General features: G+C 47.4%; 7 protein-coding genes and 1 non-coding gene across 8 annotated transcripts; 5 read left to right on the top strand and 3 right to left on the bottom strand.

The window, feature by feature from the left end:
- Positions 1-46: 46 nt before the first annotated feature.
- C8Q69DRAFT_74462 (15-O-acetyltransferase Tri3-domain-containing protein) lies at positions 47-2,509 on the bottom strand. The gene is made up of 6 exons (XM_028633982.1): positions 2,312-2,509; positions 1,381-2,224; positions 831-1,318; positions 720-747; positions 534-658; positions 47-476 (listed from the first exon to the last, which is right to left on the bottom strand). The coding sequence occupies exons 2-6, from the start codon at positions 2,134-2,136 to the stop codon at positions 344-346; spliced, it is 1,530 nt and encodes a 509-aa protein (XP_028482538.1). The 5' UTR covers positions 2,137-2,224; positions 2,312-2,509; the 3' UTR covers positions 47-343.
- Positions 2,510-2,997: 488 nt separating this feature from the next.
- C8Q69DRAFT_74542 (Alpha/Beta hydrolase protein) lies at positions 2,998-4,744 on the top strand. The gene is made up of 5 exons (XM_028633987.1): positions 2,998-3,270; positions 3,334-3,705; positions 3,764-4,242; positions 4,300-4,604; positions 4,676-4,744. The coding sequence occupies exons 1-4, from the start codon at positions 3,174-3,176 to the stop codon at positions 4,450-4,452; spliced, it is 1,101 nt and encodes a 366-aa protein (XP_028482539.1). The 5' UTR covers positions 2,998-3,173; the 3' UTR covers positions 4,453-4,604; positions 4,676-4,744.
- On the top strand, positions 4,598-6,553 carry C8Q69DRAFT_74727 (hypothetical protein). The gene is made up of 3 exons (XM_028633988.1): positions 4,598-4,604; positions 4,676-5,017; positions 5,077-6,553. Exons 2-3 carry the CDS (start codon positions 4,966-4,968, stop codon positions 6,465-6,467), a joined length of 1,443 nt encoding a protein of 480 aa, XP_028482540.1. The 5' UTR covers positions 4,598-4,604; positions 4,676-4,965; the 3' UTR covers positions 6,468-6,553.
- Positions 6,554-6,749: 196 nt separating this feature from the next.
- Positions 6,750-7,693, bottom strand: C8Q69DRAFT_476732 (hypothetical protein). The gene has a single exon (XM_028631275.1). It carries the CDS (start codon positions 7,538-7,540, stop codon positions 7,238-7,240), a length of 303 nt encoding a protein of 100 aa, XP_028482541.1. The 5' UTR covers positions 7,541-7,693; the 3' UTR covers positions 6,750-7,237.
- On the bottom strand, positions 6,875-6,959 carry C8Q69DRAFT_t116. The gene has a single exon. It is a non-coding gene; the product is annotated as a tRNA-Arg (tRNA).
- A 50-nt stretch (positions 7,694-7,743) lies between the features above and the next one.
- Positions 7,744-8,881, top strand: C8Q69DRAFT_74828 (putative membrane protein). The gene is made up of 4 exons (XM_028633989.1): positions 7,744-8,045; positions 8,110-8,370; positions 8,451-8,548; positions 8,614-8,881. The coding sequence occupies exons 1-4, from the start codon at positions 7,947-7,949 to the stop codon at positions 8,675-8,677; spliced, it is 522 nt and encodes a 173-aa protein (XP_028482542.1). The 5' UTR covers positions 7,744-7,946; the 3' UTR covers positions 8,678-8,881.
- Positions 8,882-9,710: 829 nt separating this feature from the next.
- C8Q69DRAFT_74864 (hypothetical protein) lies at positions 9,711-11,537 on the top strand. Its single transcript, XM_028633990.1, has 4 exons — positions 9,711-10,214; positions 10,273-10,512; positions 10,562-10,845; positions 10,901-11,537. Exons 1-4 carry the CDS (start codon positions 9,862-9,864, stop codon positions 11,452-11,454), a joined length of 1,431 nt encoding a protein of 476 aa, XP_028482543.1. The 5' UTR covers positions 9,711-9,861; the 3' UTR covers positions 11,455-11,537.
- A 242-nt stretch (positions 11,538-11,779) lies between these two features.
- Positions 11,780-14,076, top strand: C8Q69DRAFT_513904 (putative transporter; the record flags this gene model as incomplete). Its single annotated transcript, XM_028633328.1, has 9 exons — positions 11,780-12,016; positions 12,084-12,160; positions 12,232-12,283; positions 12,354-12,528; positions 12,596-12,619; positions 12,685-12,756; positions 12,851-13,354; positions 13,441-13,601; positions 13,699-14,076. 9 exons carry the CDS (start codon positions 11,780-11,782, stop codon positions 14,074-14,076), a joined length of 1,680 nt encoding a protein of 559 aa, XP_028482544.1.
- Positions 14,077-14,894: the final 818 nt, after the last annotated feature.

Here is a 14,894-nt window from a genome sequence, read left to right on the forward strand (position 1 = left end):
ATCGAGAGCAAGCTTAACTAGGATAAAGTCGTTATTCCTGCGTAGTCTGCCAGATAGAGCTTTATAGATGCCATCATTTACCTACCATGGATACTTGATTTTATTTCTCACGGATAAGGACCGGGTATCTTGATCATGATCACATGTCCATGGCATTCGATATAACCCTACCATTGCAATTTTCAGAAATTGAATACACACAGGAAAAACTCAGATTTGACCATTCCATTTCCGAAGAAAAGTCCGTATGCATAAGAGCCACAAATGCGAACAAGTAGCTAATTAAGTGGGTATCTTTCCGAATTTTCTTTTTTTTTTTTTTTTCCTTTTATTCTCTTCTTTTTTACTCCGCAAACGCCAGCATCAGGTTTACCGTTTCTGAGAGGAATGACCCCGCATCTTCGTTGCTATATGTAGTCTCATTATAGCTGAGGGAGACTTCGCACCGGTCGCGAAAACTGTCGAGACGGAGGGACCTGGATATTTCCCTTGTTAGGGGCTGGTGACTTTTTGTGGTTGGGGGAAAGACATACATGAATGGCATGTATTGATTAAGCAAGAATCGGACATTCTGCACGGTGATTGCTTTCTCTTGAGTAATTGGGTTTGGAACTTCGCGGGGGATGAAGCGTTCGTTGATACCGTCGCTGGTGAACATCTGGTTTCGTTAGTTTGGGATTTGGTGTTTTATAGGCTCTGATGGAGGATGTGGTACTTACGGGAGTTGATGCGGGAACTTGTTGGTTACTGGAGAGAGAGAATATCGAGGTCAGCTTGTTGATAATGGTCACTGAATCCTGTCCAGATAGAGGATGGTTCGAGAGACTTACTTAGCCAGAGCCGTGGAGATGAGAGACATGAACGATATTGAGGCAGGAAGCAAAGACGGCTGGTTCATCCAGAAATCATAGCTCTCCTTGGTATGTTTCGCGGCACGGCTGATTTTCTCCCGCAGCTGTTCCTTGTCGCAGTCACGAGGTGCATAGGACTGGATGTCCTCGAATAGTAGCAATGCTGAGGACTGGCATACGGGATAGTATGTCTTTGTGGCTTTGGCATAGTCCTCCCGCAGGAAACGGCGGCTGTTCACGGGCATAGCCGTTGCACAGAATGTCTCAGGGGCATCAGCCGGGGGTGGATTGGTCTTCAATAGAGCAAGAAACACGGCAGCGTGGCCGAGATGGGTAACTGTGTATTTAGGCCCGAGACGCTCTTTGACAGCACGGAGCAGTTTCGCGCTCTCTTCGACTGTGAATGCGTGGAATATAGATCGGGGCAGTCCGACATTTTCAGACCGTGTTTTCAGACCCCAGGATCCCTAGAATAGGTATGGTTGCGTTAGTTACTGTTCACTCGTTCCTTCATGGCAGTAGAACTTACGCTCATACGGGGGATATTTCCCATAAGCCCCATGCGGGTAGCCTCGAATTTAGGGCCTGCGATCTCCTGACTGGGATCCAGCAGGGAAAGAAGAGGGGCGTCCAAATTGTTCCTCTCTTCTCCCCATGGGAGTTTACCTGGCTCCGTAGTCGAGAGCTCGGATGCTAGAGTACGGAAGATATCACCCAGGAGAACTCGGACGCTGATGCCATCGAGAAACACGTGGTTGGCGTAAAGAACCAACTCGATGGCCGTATCTCCCAGACTCGTGGTTTCATCAGCGACAGGAGCTGCCGCATAGATTGTAACTGCTTCTGCTGGTCCACTTCCAACCTCCCGTTGTTCCTCCAGAGCCGTTCTAATGTCGAGCGCAGTACGGCTGCTAGCTTCCACACGGATACGTTGCTCAGCCCACTTCTGCGCATCTGCTGCATCTTTGGGAGATCGATACTGGATCCAGGTATTTCCATCTTTCCAGGTCACTGTAGCTGCAATTTCGGGATGCTCGAAACGAAGTCTGAGCAAGGAGGCCTGCAGCTTCTCCTTCAACGACTTGAGCGTCACCTCGGGGTGGTGTAGTTGAAATCGAGACAGAAGGTAAAGGTCATTCGCTCCCATCTTGTTGGGTATTTCCATTCCAACGACGCACTCTGCTCCAATGGCCTGACGTTGCCAGATGGTGGGATCTGTTTCTGATGCATGCCATGCCAGCTGCTCTGGCACCAGAGGAGGTAGTTCAAGCATGTGTGAACCCATTTCGAGTAGTTTTGTTCTTTCTGGGATGTCTGAGATGAACAACTGAATGGAGAGGAAGTCGAGCAGGGAATGTCTCTGATTTATATGCCTGTCTACCGGAAGAGTTGTAAGTGATCGAGCTGAGGTTCAACTTGGGGGCGCACCCGGGGTCCTCTGGATGGGTCAATTCACTCACGCAATGCAACTTCAAGAATCTTTGGCTTTCCCTAATTACGTTTGGATCGCACGAACCTTGGTACAGATCGTACTAACGAGACAATGCTCATTTCTTTCTGGCGCGCAGCTACTATGCGCGCCATGTGGCGGTTTGTGTTGCTCTGCTGAGGGCCAGGGGCCGAGATTACCTGCAACAGATCCATGACACAACGCCGGTCGAGAGGAAAGTTGTGGAGAAAGAACGGCAGGCCTAGAGTATAGTCTACGCGGCATTGTTCTGGAATACTGAATACTAACTCGATCGATAAGTGATACAAGAGTGGAATCAGTGGATACTTACTGGCAACCCCGGCCTCCGCGGGCTCCAGGGATCGGAATCCGAACTCGCACGTTGAGGCCAGGGTGTGTATACACTGCCATGTTTGGGCATCTGCTTGGATATTATCCTGTTTTCTTGTTTACTGGGGCTCGGCAATCTTTGTCTCGAAGGGGATAATACTCCAGGGCGATGATCCACGCAAGTGTTCGTGCCGCAGCACTCCGGCATTTTCTGGCCACTGATGCAGAGGAATTGGTCTGAAGATCATAGGCACAGAGGCTAGTTTTATCTCATGCATGAAGGGTTGGCACCATACGGAGTAGAGAATTCCCGAATACGAGATTTGATACTATTGAAGTTCGAAAACTTCAGTGAAGCTGCTCTTTTCGTAGATAGCAGCCTCGAACGCTTCCCGATCTGGTTAACCGTGCACACCGCCTGCACGCCTTGGACCATTTGATCTCTTGAGCAAGTAAGATAAAACATCCTGAGGAACCGTGCAAGTCAGAGCGCGAAATTGGAGACTTCCTTATTGAGTGTTAGGCACTTATCGTCGCCATCCATGTCTACGGGCGTTTCACAACAGGAGAAAGATGGGTCGCCTCCCTCACTCACCCTCTGCCAATGGCTGCATCTAATCGGGAAAGTAGCGAGATCATGTACGTACCATCCTCTCTCTGGGATTTAGAAGGGGCTGTCTTTCTCACGCAAAGCGTACATAGTGTGTATAATTATCTTGAGATCAATTGCGGCACCTTTTCGGCTCCCCAAGGGCCAAACATGCTCCAGATACGTTAGATACGAGGGAATGCGAGTGTTTCAAACAGCGCTTTCCGCAGTCGAGAAGCAAAATGCCCTTCCATCCACCGAATCTACCTGTAGGAGATTTTCCAGGAAGCGTGGTCTTTCCCAAAAGGACGTCCAACTTCCCGATGGAACAAAGGTCCACTGGATCGGATCCCCTGACGCTCCAAGAGTGATAGCCTACTTTCATGGAGGCGGCTATGCCGCTCCAGCGCTAAGTCAACATATATCATTTCTCTACGACAATGTGTCTCGTTACCGCGATGTCTCTATCTTGGTCCTATCGTATGGTATGCTAAACTCCAACTAAGGAATTCATCTGCTTTGAGTTAACAGGATACTCTCTAGATCTGGCCTCTGAAACAAAGAACCACTATCCTCGACAACTGCGACAGGCAGTTAGTATGCTTAATTACCTCATTAATGAAGCAAATAAAATGCCTTCAAATATAAGCCTCGTCGGAAACTCAGCCGGTTGTCACTTGATGCTGGGTCTCCTGCTACACATTAGCCATCCTAGTCCTTTAGCACCTTCTCTCGAGATTCCTGGCCAGCTATATCAAGCAATACTGACCTCTCCATGGGTCACTTTCGATGTTTCCGCTCGGTCCATGGAAACCAACAAGGACAAGGATATTATTTGTCCTTCTGCGCTCGCCTACTGGGGGCAAAACGTTTTGAGTGGTGCAAAAGTTGACCCTTGGAACACTCCTTTGTCTGCACCAAGACAGTGGTGGAGCGATCTCAAGGTCGGTGATATACTTATACTATATGGAGGAGACGAGGTAATGCACGACGACGTGGCTGAGTTCTCTAGCATACTGAAGGTGAGATTGCAGCATTTCTCCCAGGTCTCTCTCGGATTCAATGCTTATATATACTAGGCTGCCCATCCGCGAACAACGGTGTATGAATTGCCTGGGGAGTGTCACGAACAGGTGCTCATTAATGACTTACTACATCTCAATATGGAACCTCTTTCCGGAAAGATCTTTTCTGACTGGATGGAAGAGCATTTGCGCGATGGAAAGTCATGAAGTCATGAAGACTTGTCGGCGATATGACTGTATATGATAGCGTCGACTACTCGAGTCACTAGTCCCGGCTATATATCTAGAAATCTAGACGATCGAAAATATGAGTCTTAAGATATCGTGCCGAAGAGATCAATGATCGGGTTTCACTTTATGTATGTATATCCGTGTAACTAAGGAACGTTCGCTGGCTCAAGACAACGTTGACATATATGCCCCAACTCAGATAGGACACATAGTAAAATGGGCATCAGTACTCGAATCACTTCGACACATTAACACTTACAATGGGAATCCGATTTAAGATTCGAGATACATGATTGGCCCACTACTCCATACAATAATATTGTCGCGGGGTGTATCTCCATCACGTGATCACGCGTTCTAGGAACACGCGCATCATCATTCAAGGTCAGTGATTCAGACAGAAGTCTTTGCAAACGAGTCTACGTAAATTCTACGCCACAAACACCGGTGTACTAATATGTGAGACTGGGAATGACCGTTTACTGAAAAATGGAGGTGTGGTCGGGAGACATTGCATGCAATGCTGAATCTTCGTTGAAAGGCGAGTTTACAGCCCTTCGGACAGTCATTTGTTCCCTGCTGACTGTAAGGCACTCACAGGCATACGGCTGCTCAGTTCCATATCAGACACTTATTATGATATTATACCTAAAGATGCAAAACTTTCGGTCCGCTCTCTTGTCAATCCAGCCTTGATACCCCTGTACGCGCGAGCGGGACCGAGCCTTGAATTGCACGCGACGAATGTTGATAGTTCGCAGTGGTTGAAGAGCAAACTCCTGAGTAATATTTGGCTCGAGGAAGATGCCATTGAGAAGGGACAATCGATACAATGCCCTATTGGTATCCTACTCCAAGTGCAGAGCAGCAGACGAGGAACCACTGTCGGACATCCCATCTCTGACATTCTGGTTTATGGGATCCTTTCGAACAGGGCTCCGCTTGGACGTCCGCCGACTCCTCCAGTCTCGTCGTCGCCCGATGTGCAAGAAGAAGAGGATGGTAGTGGTCTGGTGAAGAGAGAGCTCAGGGTATATGCCTCTCCGCTATCAGGCAGTCTTATTAGCAAAGCTCAAGCTTTACCTTCTCCACCGTCGAGTCCTGAAAACAGGTCTCTAGGCAGCAATGGGCATTTTGCAGAGTTCATCCCGGATCTACGGTCCCCGAGTCCCAAGCGCAAACGGGTGGCCACACTATTTGAAGTCGCTGCGCAGCACCATAAGAGAGTCCGGCAGAAAGGAGGAGAGGCTGTCTCGCAGTTGATGGCGCACGCCAATTCTCAGTCCATCCCTCCATTGAATCCTATCAAGATCAAGAAGGAACCAGATGAGATTGGAAACTACGCGCTGGAGAGAATATCTTCGCAGCGAGCACGGTCTCTTTCGTTAGGCGGCAGCCTCCGTGCCTCCAGACCTGCTGATAATCGTCTGGAGAGCCAGAGACCTAGCACGGCTAAGAGCCACGGCAGGAATACCATCAGCCGAGCAAATACTCCTAATCCCTTCCACGACTCCTCCAGTCTGCGAATCGAAAAGTCAGAAGTACCATCTTCTCAAAGCAACAGTGATCCCCTATCAGGACCGAAGGATGTCGCTACAATTATCTCTGAGAATAAAACCCTCATGACTAGGACGATACTCACTTGTATGCGTCTCTATGGTTACCATCGGAGCAACTCGCGATCGTCGACAAACAAGAACCATGCAGCGACGCAGGCCGATCTAGATTCATTCAATGCAGAAGAGCGCGACACGCGTACTCCTGCTCCCGAGAATGGCCCATCGACGAATTCCGCTGGTGGCTCCGATGAGGACGAATTCAGATCCATGTATCATGCCACCTACAAGGCTGCGACCTTTGCTCTGAGACGTTACCTCAGGGAAGGAGATCCTACAACTGTAGAATCTGGAACGTTGCCGCCTATCTTGGAGAAGGAAAAAGCAACAAATACTATTGACGGTCTTTTACGGCTTTTCTGTGAGGACGCCTAGCTTGATTGGCGTTGCATGGGCATGGGAGCATCAGCAGAGAGTTTCTACACGACGTTATGATATGGAGGCTAAAACTACTTTGCATATGTGGCGCTGGGCATTTGGTGGTTTTATATCATTTGGTTTGCATTTTGTACGGTGGGATTCACTGGCATGGCCGAGTTCTTGGGCATTAACTATATAGCATCGAAGTCATTTGCGAGATCTGTAATATCAGTTTCTGGACAACTGCACGCATGGTTATTTCAATTGGGGCGGTCGGTCCATGTGGAGCGTCTGAGCAAAAACAACTTAGGAATAGGGAACCAAAAAAAAAAAAAAAAAAAAATGTAAAATCAGACGATCTTCTTTTATTCGTCCAATGCTTCTTCCCCCGAGGGCAAAAAATAAAAACGCAAAAAGAATGCCACTTCCGGCGGGGCTCGAACCCGCAACCTTAGGATGGAACCTCATTAATAGAAGTCCTACGCGCTACCATTGCGCCACGGAAGCTGCTTCTATGGAAGGGCGATCTCAGCTCTGATTCTTCAAAGCCTAATGTAACGGTATCTATCGCCGTAGGCTATACAGTTGAGGCTTTTGAATCTCCAGCTTGTAACTCGTACTGTGAACATAATGGCCATTCGAGAAGGCGTCATATTTTATATGTCTTCTTGCTCCTGAGATCCACACTCGTGGCCGAGGGTCGATATCTATTTCATAGTTCCCTTCATTTCGAAACTATTTGTTGGCTGATTATGTCTTTATATATTTCGGTTCACCGGCGCATGTCAACGGCGAAGGGACGATCTGCAGAGAGTGCATTCAGGGAAATGATACCCTGCCACGATCACAGACAGTTGACCGGCATACTTGAACTTCGAAGGTTGCAAGCATTCATGGAGAGCTTTCCTGGGGGCGACAATGAAGTATGCAAGACATGTTGTCAGCATTGCAGGTTTCGAAGACACAGTAGTAAGGTACGCCTGAACAGAGAGTGAATGCATCTTGCTTATGAAGTGGAAAGTTGGAGACAGACAAAAAAACGGAGAAAAAAAGAATACCAAAGGAATTAGAATCTGCGCTGAGCGCATCTTAGAATCTCTTAGATGAATAGATCTCTAAGTCGCCTCATAGACAATAGATCAAAGAGGGTCGTTCACGAATCATAATAACGGGTTCACTCGAACCCATGGGAAATGACCACAGAGCAAACAGCTCTTCTACCATCAACCTAAGACTCCTGTATTCAGCAATGGTGAAGTGAATATACTAGTTGCATGTAAATGCCGATGGCAGACCAAGGCACGTGCTGCTCCCCATACTTGCGCCGGCGTCGCAGACGCCTCCCGTATCATCTCCGACCGACGACATCACCAGCTCCAAGCCATCGCAATACTCTAGCTTCGCGCCCAGACAAGCGCCCGCGACAGTTGAGTCTTACAAGACCGGAAAACCGAAAATTCGCATACAAACCACATCAGAGCAGGTCTCTGCAACATGGACGTCTCCAACAGCCGCCTCTTCCGGTTCTCGAAACCGGAATGGCTCAATAACTCCAGCGTCCGCACTGCTGGTGTCTACACATCCGGCGCACTGGCAAGCTTCCCTTTCAAGTCTGACAGCTATCCCGCATGATGCTGACGATGTATCAAACAAACAGTTCTCCATTGGGTTCTTCTTCCTGGTCGATGCCGCCGCATTCTCTCACAGCTCGCGCAACGGCTCCAAGGTGCATGTGAAGTTTGTCGACTGGATTCCGGGCATTTGTTCCGCGCTGGGAATGCTGGTCATCAACTCGATTGAAAAGTCCAGACTGAACGCCGATAGCTTCAGCTATAGTGGCAGCGGCGTGGCGTGGAAGGCCCGCTTCGTGCTGTTCCTGGGATTTGCTCTGCTTGCGGGAGGACTGGCGGGCAGTATAGTGAGTACATGCTCTCTGCGCCCTGTGTTTGGCGACGGTAATAGGCGATTTACGTTGTATGCTAATATATATACTCTCAGACGGTTATGGTTCTCAAGTACCTCATCAAAGACTATCCGCTCCAGACCTTGTACTTCGGAATTGCCAACGTGATCGCAAACAGCCTCGTTATGTTAAGGTACGCGCTCAATCGGTTTCTCTACGCTCGATTGTAACCTGGACAATCGCTAACTGTTCGCACAGCTCGGTCGTGCTATGGGTCTCCCAGAACATGGAGGATGACTACACCTACAACCTTGCCCTGTGAACGCGGGCACGATGAATTGGTCAGCACAGGCCAGTAACTATCTGATGAAGCAGCGCTGTTTAATCCCTGTCGTAGCTATGTTCCGTTTACGTTTATGGTTTCTCATTGCTTTCTTGGACTTTCTCCTTCGACTATGTTCAGAGATGGGTGTACCTCATCGCCTGTACCACTAAGTCTGCTGGGTGTAAATTCAGCTCAAGTAGATCAGCAAATTGGACTGCTAGTCGCCAATGATAATCTACGATCGTGCATTCATATTTCCCCAGACAAGGAGCGCAATGTGTCCATCGGTGGATTGCGAGCAGCCATAGTGAAGAATCGACACAAGCGTACAGTTTCTCAAGGGTTGTAAGATGGAGTTGATAACAATAGAGAAACATCTGATTATTCCGTGAATTGAATGATCTACTAGTGACAAGATATCATTAGTATTGGGGCCCAAAAGCTACAACAGGTTAATGCTGTCTCCTTAATATGATTATGGAGGACGCCTGGGAGACGGAATTCGGGGTGTGTACGTAGGTCAACCGACCGTCCCATTTTAGTGCACGACCAAGACTAAGCCTATTTAAGTAACCGAGACTTGGATACTATCATACTCATCATACTCTTTCCAAACACGCCCACATTTATATCTGCCAATCGAATGACCAGTTCGCCATCTTGATTCACCTTGTCCAAAAAGGGAAGTGAACTATGGATCAGAACGCACCGCCGCCTTCTCCCATTCCTGCACCATATGGCCATGCCTGTGTGAACTGCGCTCGTGCCAAGTGTAAATGCATACTCCTTAGCCTTGATGGTAAATGTGAAAGGTTGGACTTTGTTATTGAGAACTTCCTCTATGAATCAATTCATTATGGCATGTACATCATGCGCTAATATAGAGGGCCAGATGCCATCGTTTGAATAAAGATTGTTAACCGTCGGAGACAGTACGGAAGCGCGGTTCTAAGAAAAGGAAGCTGAGTAGGACTGCTCAGCTTGAAGAGAAGCTTGATGACCTTGTGTCATTGTTAAAATCCACAGCGCAGTCTGTTCCTCTTTCTGCGATCGCCAATACTACAGCTCAACGGGATTCCACAACCGGCGATAATGTTCAGACACAGAGCTCACTTCCTTCCGGGAGCCAGACTGTTAGATCTGCTGATGGCGTTTTGTGCGATAGCCTCTCAGATCGGACAATGCCTATGTCAGCGGCAGTTGGTTCGGAGCGAACTAGCAGTCAGTCACCCTCTGCGGCAGCATCATGCGAACTCGGGCCTTCCTTGGAAGAAGATGAGGACAATCTTGAGAGATTTCGTACAAAATTCCTGAAACATTTCCCTTTTGTCTGGATCTCGCCGTCGACGACCTCTCAACAACTTCGTCATCACAGACCCTACTTCTGGCTGTGCATCATGAGTATAATGACCAGGTCGTCCTCGCGGCAATTAGACCTGGACACCAGAATAAGGAATATTTTAGCACAAAAGATAACGCTAGAACTCGAAAGATCTATCGATTTGCTCCTAGCTGCGCTCACATATTGTGCCTGGTACGTCGCATGTTCAACGGGGACTCCTTTTTAGAAGCAGCATTGACCGTCTCATTAGGGGCCGTTGCCAGCGAATGATACATAACGAGATGCAAACAAAACCATATATGCACGTATATACTCAGCTCGCCGTGACGGTCATATATGGCTTGGGCCTCAATAGACACCCGCCAAAGGAGTCACATGCCTTTCATGGCTGCAATCCTACTCCTCATCTATTCCCAAAGGCAACACCATCCTCCGCCCGGACCATGGAGGAGCGGAGAGCAGTGCTTGGCTGTTTCCTTCTTACTTCGAAGTATCTTTGCCTCTTCCGCGGTAGTGAGACTGCATACTAACTTTCTCAGCGTCGCCTCCTACCTTCAGAAAATAGATGCGTTGCGCTGGACATCTCATATGGACGAGAGCCTCCGCATCCTAGCTGAAAAGCAGGAATGCCCCACAGATATTGTCTTGGTACAGCAGGTCCGACTGCAGTTGATCTCAGAGAAAGTGGCGCAGGGACCCTGGCAGTATGGAGCAGCTGAAAACACGAATTCTCATGAGCCCCCTCCCGCTTTTTACCTCCAGGCGCTTCAATCCCAGGTGATGGAAGCCGTGCAAAAGGCACCGCCTGAATTGCAGCACAACGGTGAGTGGGAGTTGGCGAGACATTCGCTGCATAAGCCACTGACAAGTATGAATAGAAGTAGTTCTCCTGCAGCAACATTACACGGAACTCACCATCCAAGAAATCTCTCTGACGAGAGCACCTATTATGTCAAGTACCACCAACTTCCAGAGGCTCGAAAGTCTCTATTCATGCCTGAGCTCAGCAAAGGCGTATACGGACATATTCTGCAACATCCCACCGGCTGAATTCTTCGGAATGCCATTCTCGACTTTCTCCCAATTCGGACACTGCTTAATAGCACTTTACAAACTATCTACTCTCGAGGATCCCGCCTGGGATAAGGCCATGGTTCGAAACACGGCGGATGTGTTACTTATAATAGACCGAGTGGTTCAGATTATGGGGCATGTAGTGGAGTTTGTGGCCGGTCCCGAGCAAGAAGACCGAACGTTCATTAAGGGAGCCGCACTGATGCGCTCCCTGCGACAGAAATGGGCGGAAAACTTGTCTACTGTCTCGGGTGAATCTGACGCGAGCCTAAACAGACAGGACCCGGAGGATATATTGAGTGCTTTCCCGCTGGAATGGCCTGATGATGCGTGGCTGAATGATATCTTTATGTGCTAGGCTATTAACGAATTAGACTGTATAACTAGAGAAGAGGTTAAAAGTATCATCTTCATGAATATTAAATGATCAAAACTGCGAATTTAATAAAGATAAAATAGGCATTAGGAGAGAATAAATTACAGAGATCGCCGTTTCGGATTTCGGATTTAAATGCCCCACGAAACCCGGCCGATCAGGCTATATATCGAAACATCTCTTATGGGAAATATAAGAATCAGGAGAAATAATCGTGAGAAGCCTTAGTTCATACGTGAATATTCGAATCCCAAGTCTTTTCTTGCCAGTCCGCACGCAGTCGACAAGCACAACAAGCTCCTCGGAAATGGGAGAATACACAACAACTCCCCCAGCTGGGGACGCAGCACATGAAAAGGGACAACAATTCCTCGAAAAGCAAACGAACCAAGCGCACGGCGAAGATGACAGCGCCGATACACTCGAAAACGACGCGAGAAGCAAAGAACCAGAAGGCATCACTGGTCTCCAGCTCTTTATCCTTCTGGGCTCCCTGACGCTGGTTATATTTCTTATGATGATGGATATGTCTATTGTTTCGACGGTAAATTTATGAATATTCGGATGGAAGGGTGCGCATGATTTGCTGACTGAGGATTGCAATAATATAGGCGACTCCCCGTATCACTAGCGACTTCAAGTCCCTTCAAGATGTGGGTTGGTATGGGAGTGCGTATCAACTTGCGAGGTATGATGCTTCCTGATCATGAGAGAAAAGAAAAAAAGTGTAATTGGAATATACTGATATGTCGTGATCAGTGCTTCTCTGCAACCATTGACGGGGAAGTTCTACACCTATTTCAAATCAAAGGTATGTATATTCCTTTTGAAACCCGATGTTGTAATTCTTAGACAATGATGGCCTGACATCTTGTGCCTAGTGGACTTTTCTTGTATTCTTCGGGATCTTCGAGCTTGGCTCTTTGATATGCGGCGTTGCAACTTCATCAAAGATGCTCATTGTCGGACGGGCCGTGGCCGGTATGGGCTCTTCAGGTCTTCAGAACGGAGCTTTGACTATAATGGCTGCAGCTGTGCCAATGCAGAAACGACCAGGTGTGTATGACCGGCAACAATTGAAACTTACCCAGTAGGAGGACCCACTAACAATTTATATTGAAAGCTTTGTTGGGGATGATGATGGGTGGTAAGTAGAAATCTTGCTCAGATGTTTGCGGATCTCCATCAATGATGACTGACCATGTATTTCAGTTGGACAATTTGGTCTTATTATCGCACCGCTTGTTGGAGGGGCTTTTACAGAGTATACAACGTGGCGTTGGTGTGAGTGGTCCCTCTTTCTGCTTATGTACAGACATGGCAGCTGTTTTGTTCATATCATCGAGTTCGTTCGATAACTTACACCCTATGCTCCTAGGCTTCTATATCAACTTACCCATAGGTGGATTAGTCGCAATCCTGCTCGCATTGATCCGTATTCCCAATAATTCCACCAAGTCCGAGAGTGGTTCGGTATTCCGGACTATCATCGAGAGATTCGATATTTTCGGATTCACACTCTTTGCACCAGCCGCTATCCAACTCCTGCTCGCGCTCCAGTACGGAGGGAACCGATACGCTTGGAATAGCGCTACTATAATTGGACTCTTCTGTGGCGCTGGAGGTACCTGCATCGTGTTCCTCTTGTGGGAATACCGGAAAGGAGACAACGCTATGATCCCGTTCTCGATTGCCCGACAAAGGGTTGTGTGGTGCAGCTGCATATTTGGATTCTTCCTCATGGGCACTGTGATGTGTACTTCGTACTATCTTCCTATCTACTTCCAAGCCGTCAAGGGGGTGACTCCGACGTTGAGTGGAGTATATCTTCTACCAAGCATCTTGAGTCAGTTGATGCTTGCTGTTATATCGGGTGCTTTAGGTAAGAGTTTGACTGAGTATGCGACTATCCACACAGACAGTATATGTTAGAGGATGGTCATAGTCAAGTTGCTGACTGTATGCAAGTTTCGAAATTAGGATACTACCTCCCGTTCGCTCTCTTCAGTGGAGCCGTAACAGCAGTTGGAAATGGGTTGATTTCTACATTCTCACCAGGAACTTCCACAGGGAAGTGGATCGGATATCAGATAATTCTCGGAGTCGGTCGTGGTTGTGGATTTCAGATGGTGAGTCCAACCTATTCTCTTACTCTCTCTCTCTCTCTCTCTCTCTATGTATCGTGACTGCGTCAAGTACAACTTCCTAACTTTCTCCTCACTACAGAGCATCGTGGCAATCCAAAATATTCTCCCAATGGCACAGATCTCCGTCGCCATGTCCGTGCTCATGTTCTGCCAGACGCTCGGAGGTGCTATTATCGTTACAATCGCAGACACGATCTTCAACAACAGTCTGAAGACTGAAATCCCTCGATATTCTCCGTCTGTCAATGCCGAAACGGTGATATCTGCCGGAGCGGCGGCCATCAGGGACGTGGTCTCGCCGAAGGATCTACAGGGAGTGTTGTTGGCATACAGCAAAAGTGTCGACCATGTCTTCTATCTGGCTGCGGGACTTGCTGTTGGGTTTTTCTGCTTTGGATGGGGTCTGGGATGGAAGGATATTAGGAAGAAGAAAGCAGTGGTGCCAGGTGAAGCATGAGATGGTTCTATTAACAACGTCCGCGGCGGTCCGTTTTTGACTAACTAGGTATATGGAGCTCTGTTTAAGAAGCAACTTGAGAGTTCATTGTTTAATTCTTAATAACGTACCATACCACAGAATACTAGACTACATATGAGAATACAATAGAAGCATTGAAATAGAGCGTGAAAGCATACCATAAGAGTGAGAGACATCGAAAACTCAAAAGCTATTGTACCATAGATTCCGAACATACACGATGTTTAATTACTTTAACCTTGGACGATATTTCACATGTTTGAAGGAGTTACTCTACAACAGCCTGCATTACGATCCAAAACAGGATAGATACAACATACAGAATTCCCCCAACAAAACACACTTGTGAAACTATACGAGGATCGAAAATACTACAAATGATCACATCGATGACGATAGGACGCCCGGATGTCTCTTCCCCGGTGGAGATAACATCCGCATCCACATTGTGTTAACAACATACAGTACCATAAGTTAGAAGAATCCCCTAAGTACCTAAGGTAACATGGGGTCTCCATCGAATAGTAGCATTCGACCATTATATCTCTCCAATTAAGGGAGGTTTATCTCAGCCTTTTTACATGTTCATTTTGAATATCTTGTTATGCCGTTTAGACTATGCAATGCTCCGGCTATGTTTTAAGCCTATATTAATACAGCGCTAAGGGGCCTATTAGATATCTGCTGCATTATATACCTAGATAACATTCTAATCTTCTTAATAGATAAGAAAGGATATAAATAGTATATCTCTAAAGTGCTAAAAAGACTCTATAAGTATAATTTATATATAAAGC

The sequence above is a fragment of the Paecilomyces variotii genome (genome assembly GCF_004022145.1).
Source record: "Paecilomyces variotii strain CBS 101075 chromosome Unknown C8Q69scaffold_11, whole genome shotgun sequence".
Taxonomy (NCBI): Eukaryota; Fungi; Ascomycota; class Eurotiomycetes; order Eurotiales; family Thermoascaceae; genus Paecilomyces; species Paecilomyces variotii.

Excerpts from the sequence above, each read along its gene's own strand:
- C8Q69DRAFT_476732 (XM_028631275.1), bottom strand. The coding sequence starts at position 7,540 with ATGCGCTCAGCGCAGATTCTAATTCCTTTGGTATTCTTTTTTTCTCCG.
- C8Q69DRAFT_74462 (XM_028633982.1), bottom strand. The coding sequence starts at position 2,136 with ATGGGTTCACACATGCTTGAACTACCTCCTCTGGTGCCAGAGCAGCTG. Across the intron at positions 1,319-1,380 it reads GAAATATCCCCCGTATGAGC|GGATCCTGGGGTCTGAAAAC; the intron begins GTAAGTTCTACT and ends TACCTATTCTAG. Across the intron at positions 748-830 it reads ATCTCCACGGCTCTGGCTAA|TAACCAACAAGTTCCCGCAT; the intron begins GTAAGTCTCTCG and ends CTCTCTCTCCAG.
- C8Q69DRAFT_74864 (XM_028633990.1), top strand. The coding sequence starts at position 9,862 with ATGCCTATGTCAGCGGCAGTTGGTTCGGAGCGAACTAGCAGTCAGTCA. Across the intron at positions 10,215-10,272 it reads GCGCTCACATATTGTGCCTG|GGGCCGTTGCCAGCGAATGA; the intron begins GTACGTCGCATG and ends CCGTCTCATTAG. Across the intron at positions 10,846-10,900 it reads GCCTGAATTGCAGCACAACG|AAGTAGTTCTCCTGCAGCAA; the intron begins GTGAGTGGGAGT and ends AAGTATGAATAG.
- C8Q69DRAFT_74727 (XM_028633988.1), top strand. The coding sequence starts at position 4,966 with ATGGAGGTGTGGTCGGGAGACATTGCATGCAATGCTGAATCTTCGTTG. Across the intron at positions 5,018-5,076 it reads TGCTGAATCTTCGTTGAAAG|GCATACGGCTGCTCAGTTCC; the intron begins GCGAGTTTACAG and ends AGGCACTCACAG.
- C8Q69DRAFT_74828 (XM_028633989.1), top strand. The coding sequence starts at position 7,947 with ATGGACGTCTCCAACAGCCGCCTCTTCCGGTTCTCGAAACCGGAATGG. Across the intron at positions 8,046-8,109 it reads TCTACACATCCGGCGCACTG|TTCTCCATTGGGTTCTTCTT; the intron begins GCAAGCTTCCCT and ends TCAAACAAACAG. Across the intron at positions 8,549-8,613 it reads AACAGCCTCGTTATGTTAAG|CTCGGTCGTGCTATGGGTCT; the intron begins GTACGCGCTCAA and ends CTGTTCGCACAG.
- C8Q69DRAFT_74542 (XM_028633987.1), top strand. The coding sequence starts at position 3,174 with ATGTCTACGGGCGTTTCACAACAGGAGAAAGATGGGTCGCCTCCCTCA. Across the intron at positions 3,271-3,333 it reads CGGGAAAGTAGCGAGATCAT|TGTGTATAATTATCTTGAGA; the intron begins GTACGTACCATC and ends AAGCGTACATAG. Across the intron at positions 4,243-4,299 it reads AGTTCTCTAGCATACTGAAG|GCTGCCCATCCGCGAACAAC; the intron begins GTGAGATTGCAG and ends TATATATACTAG.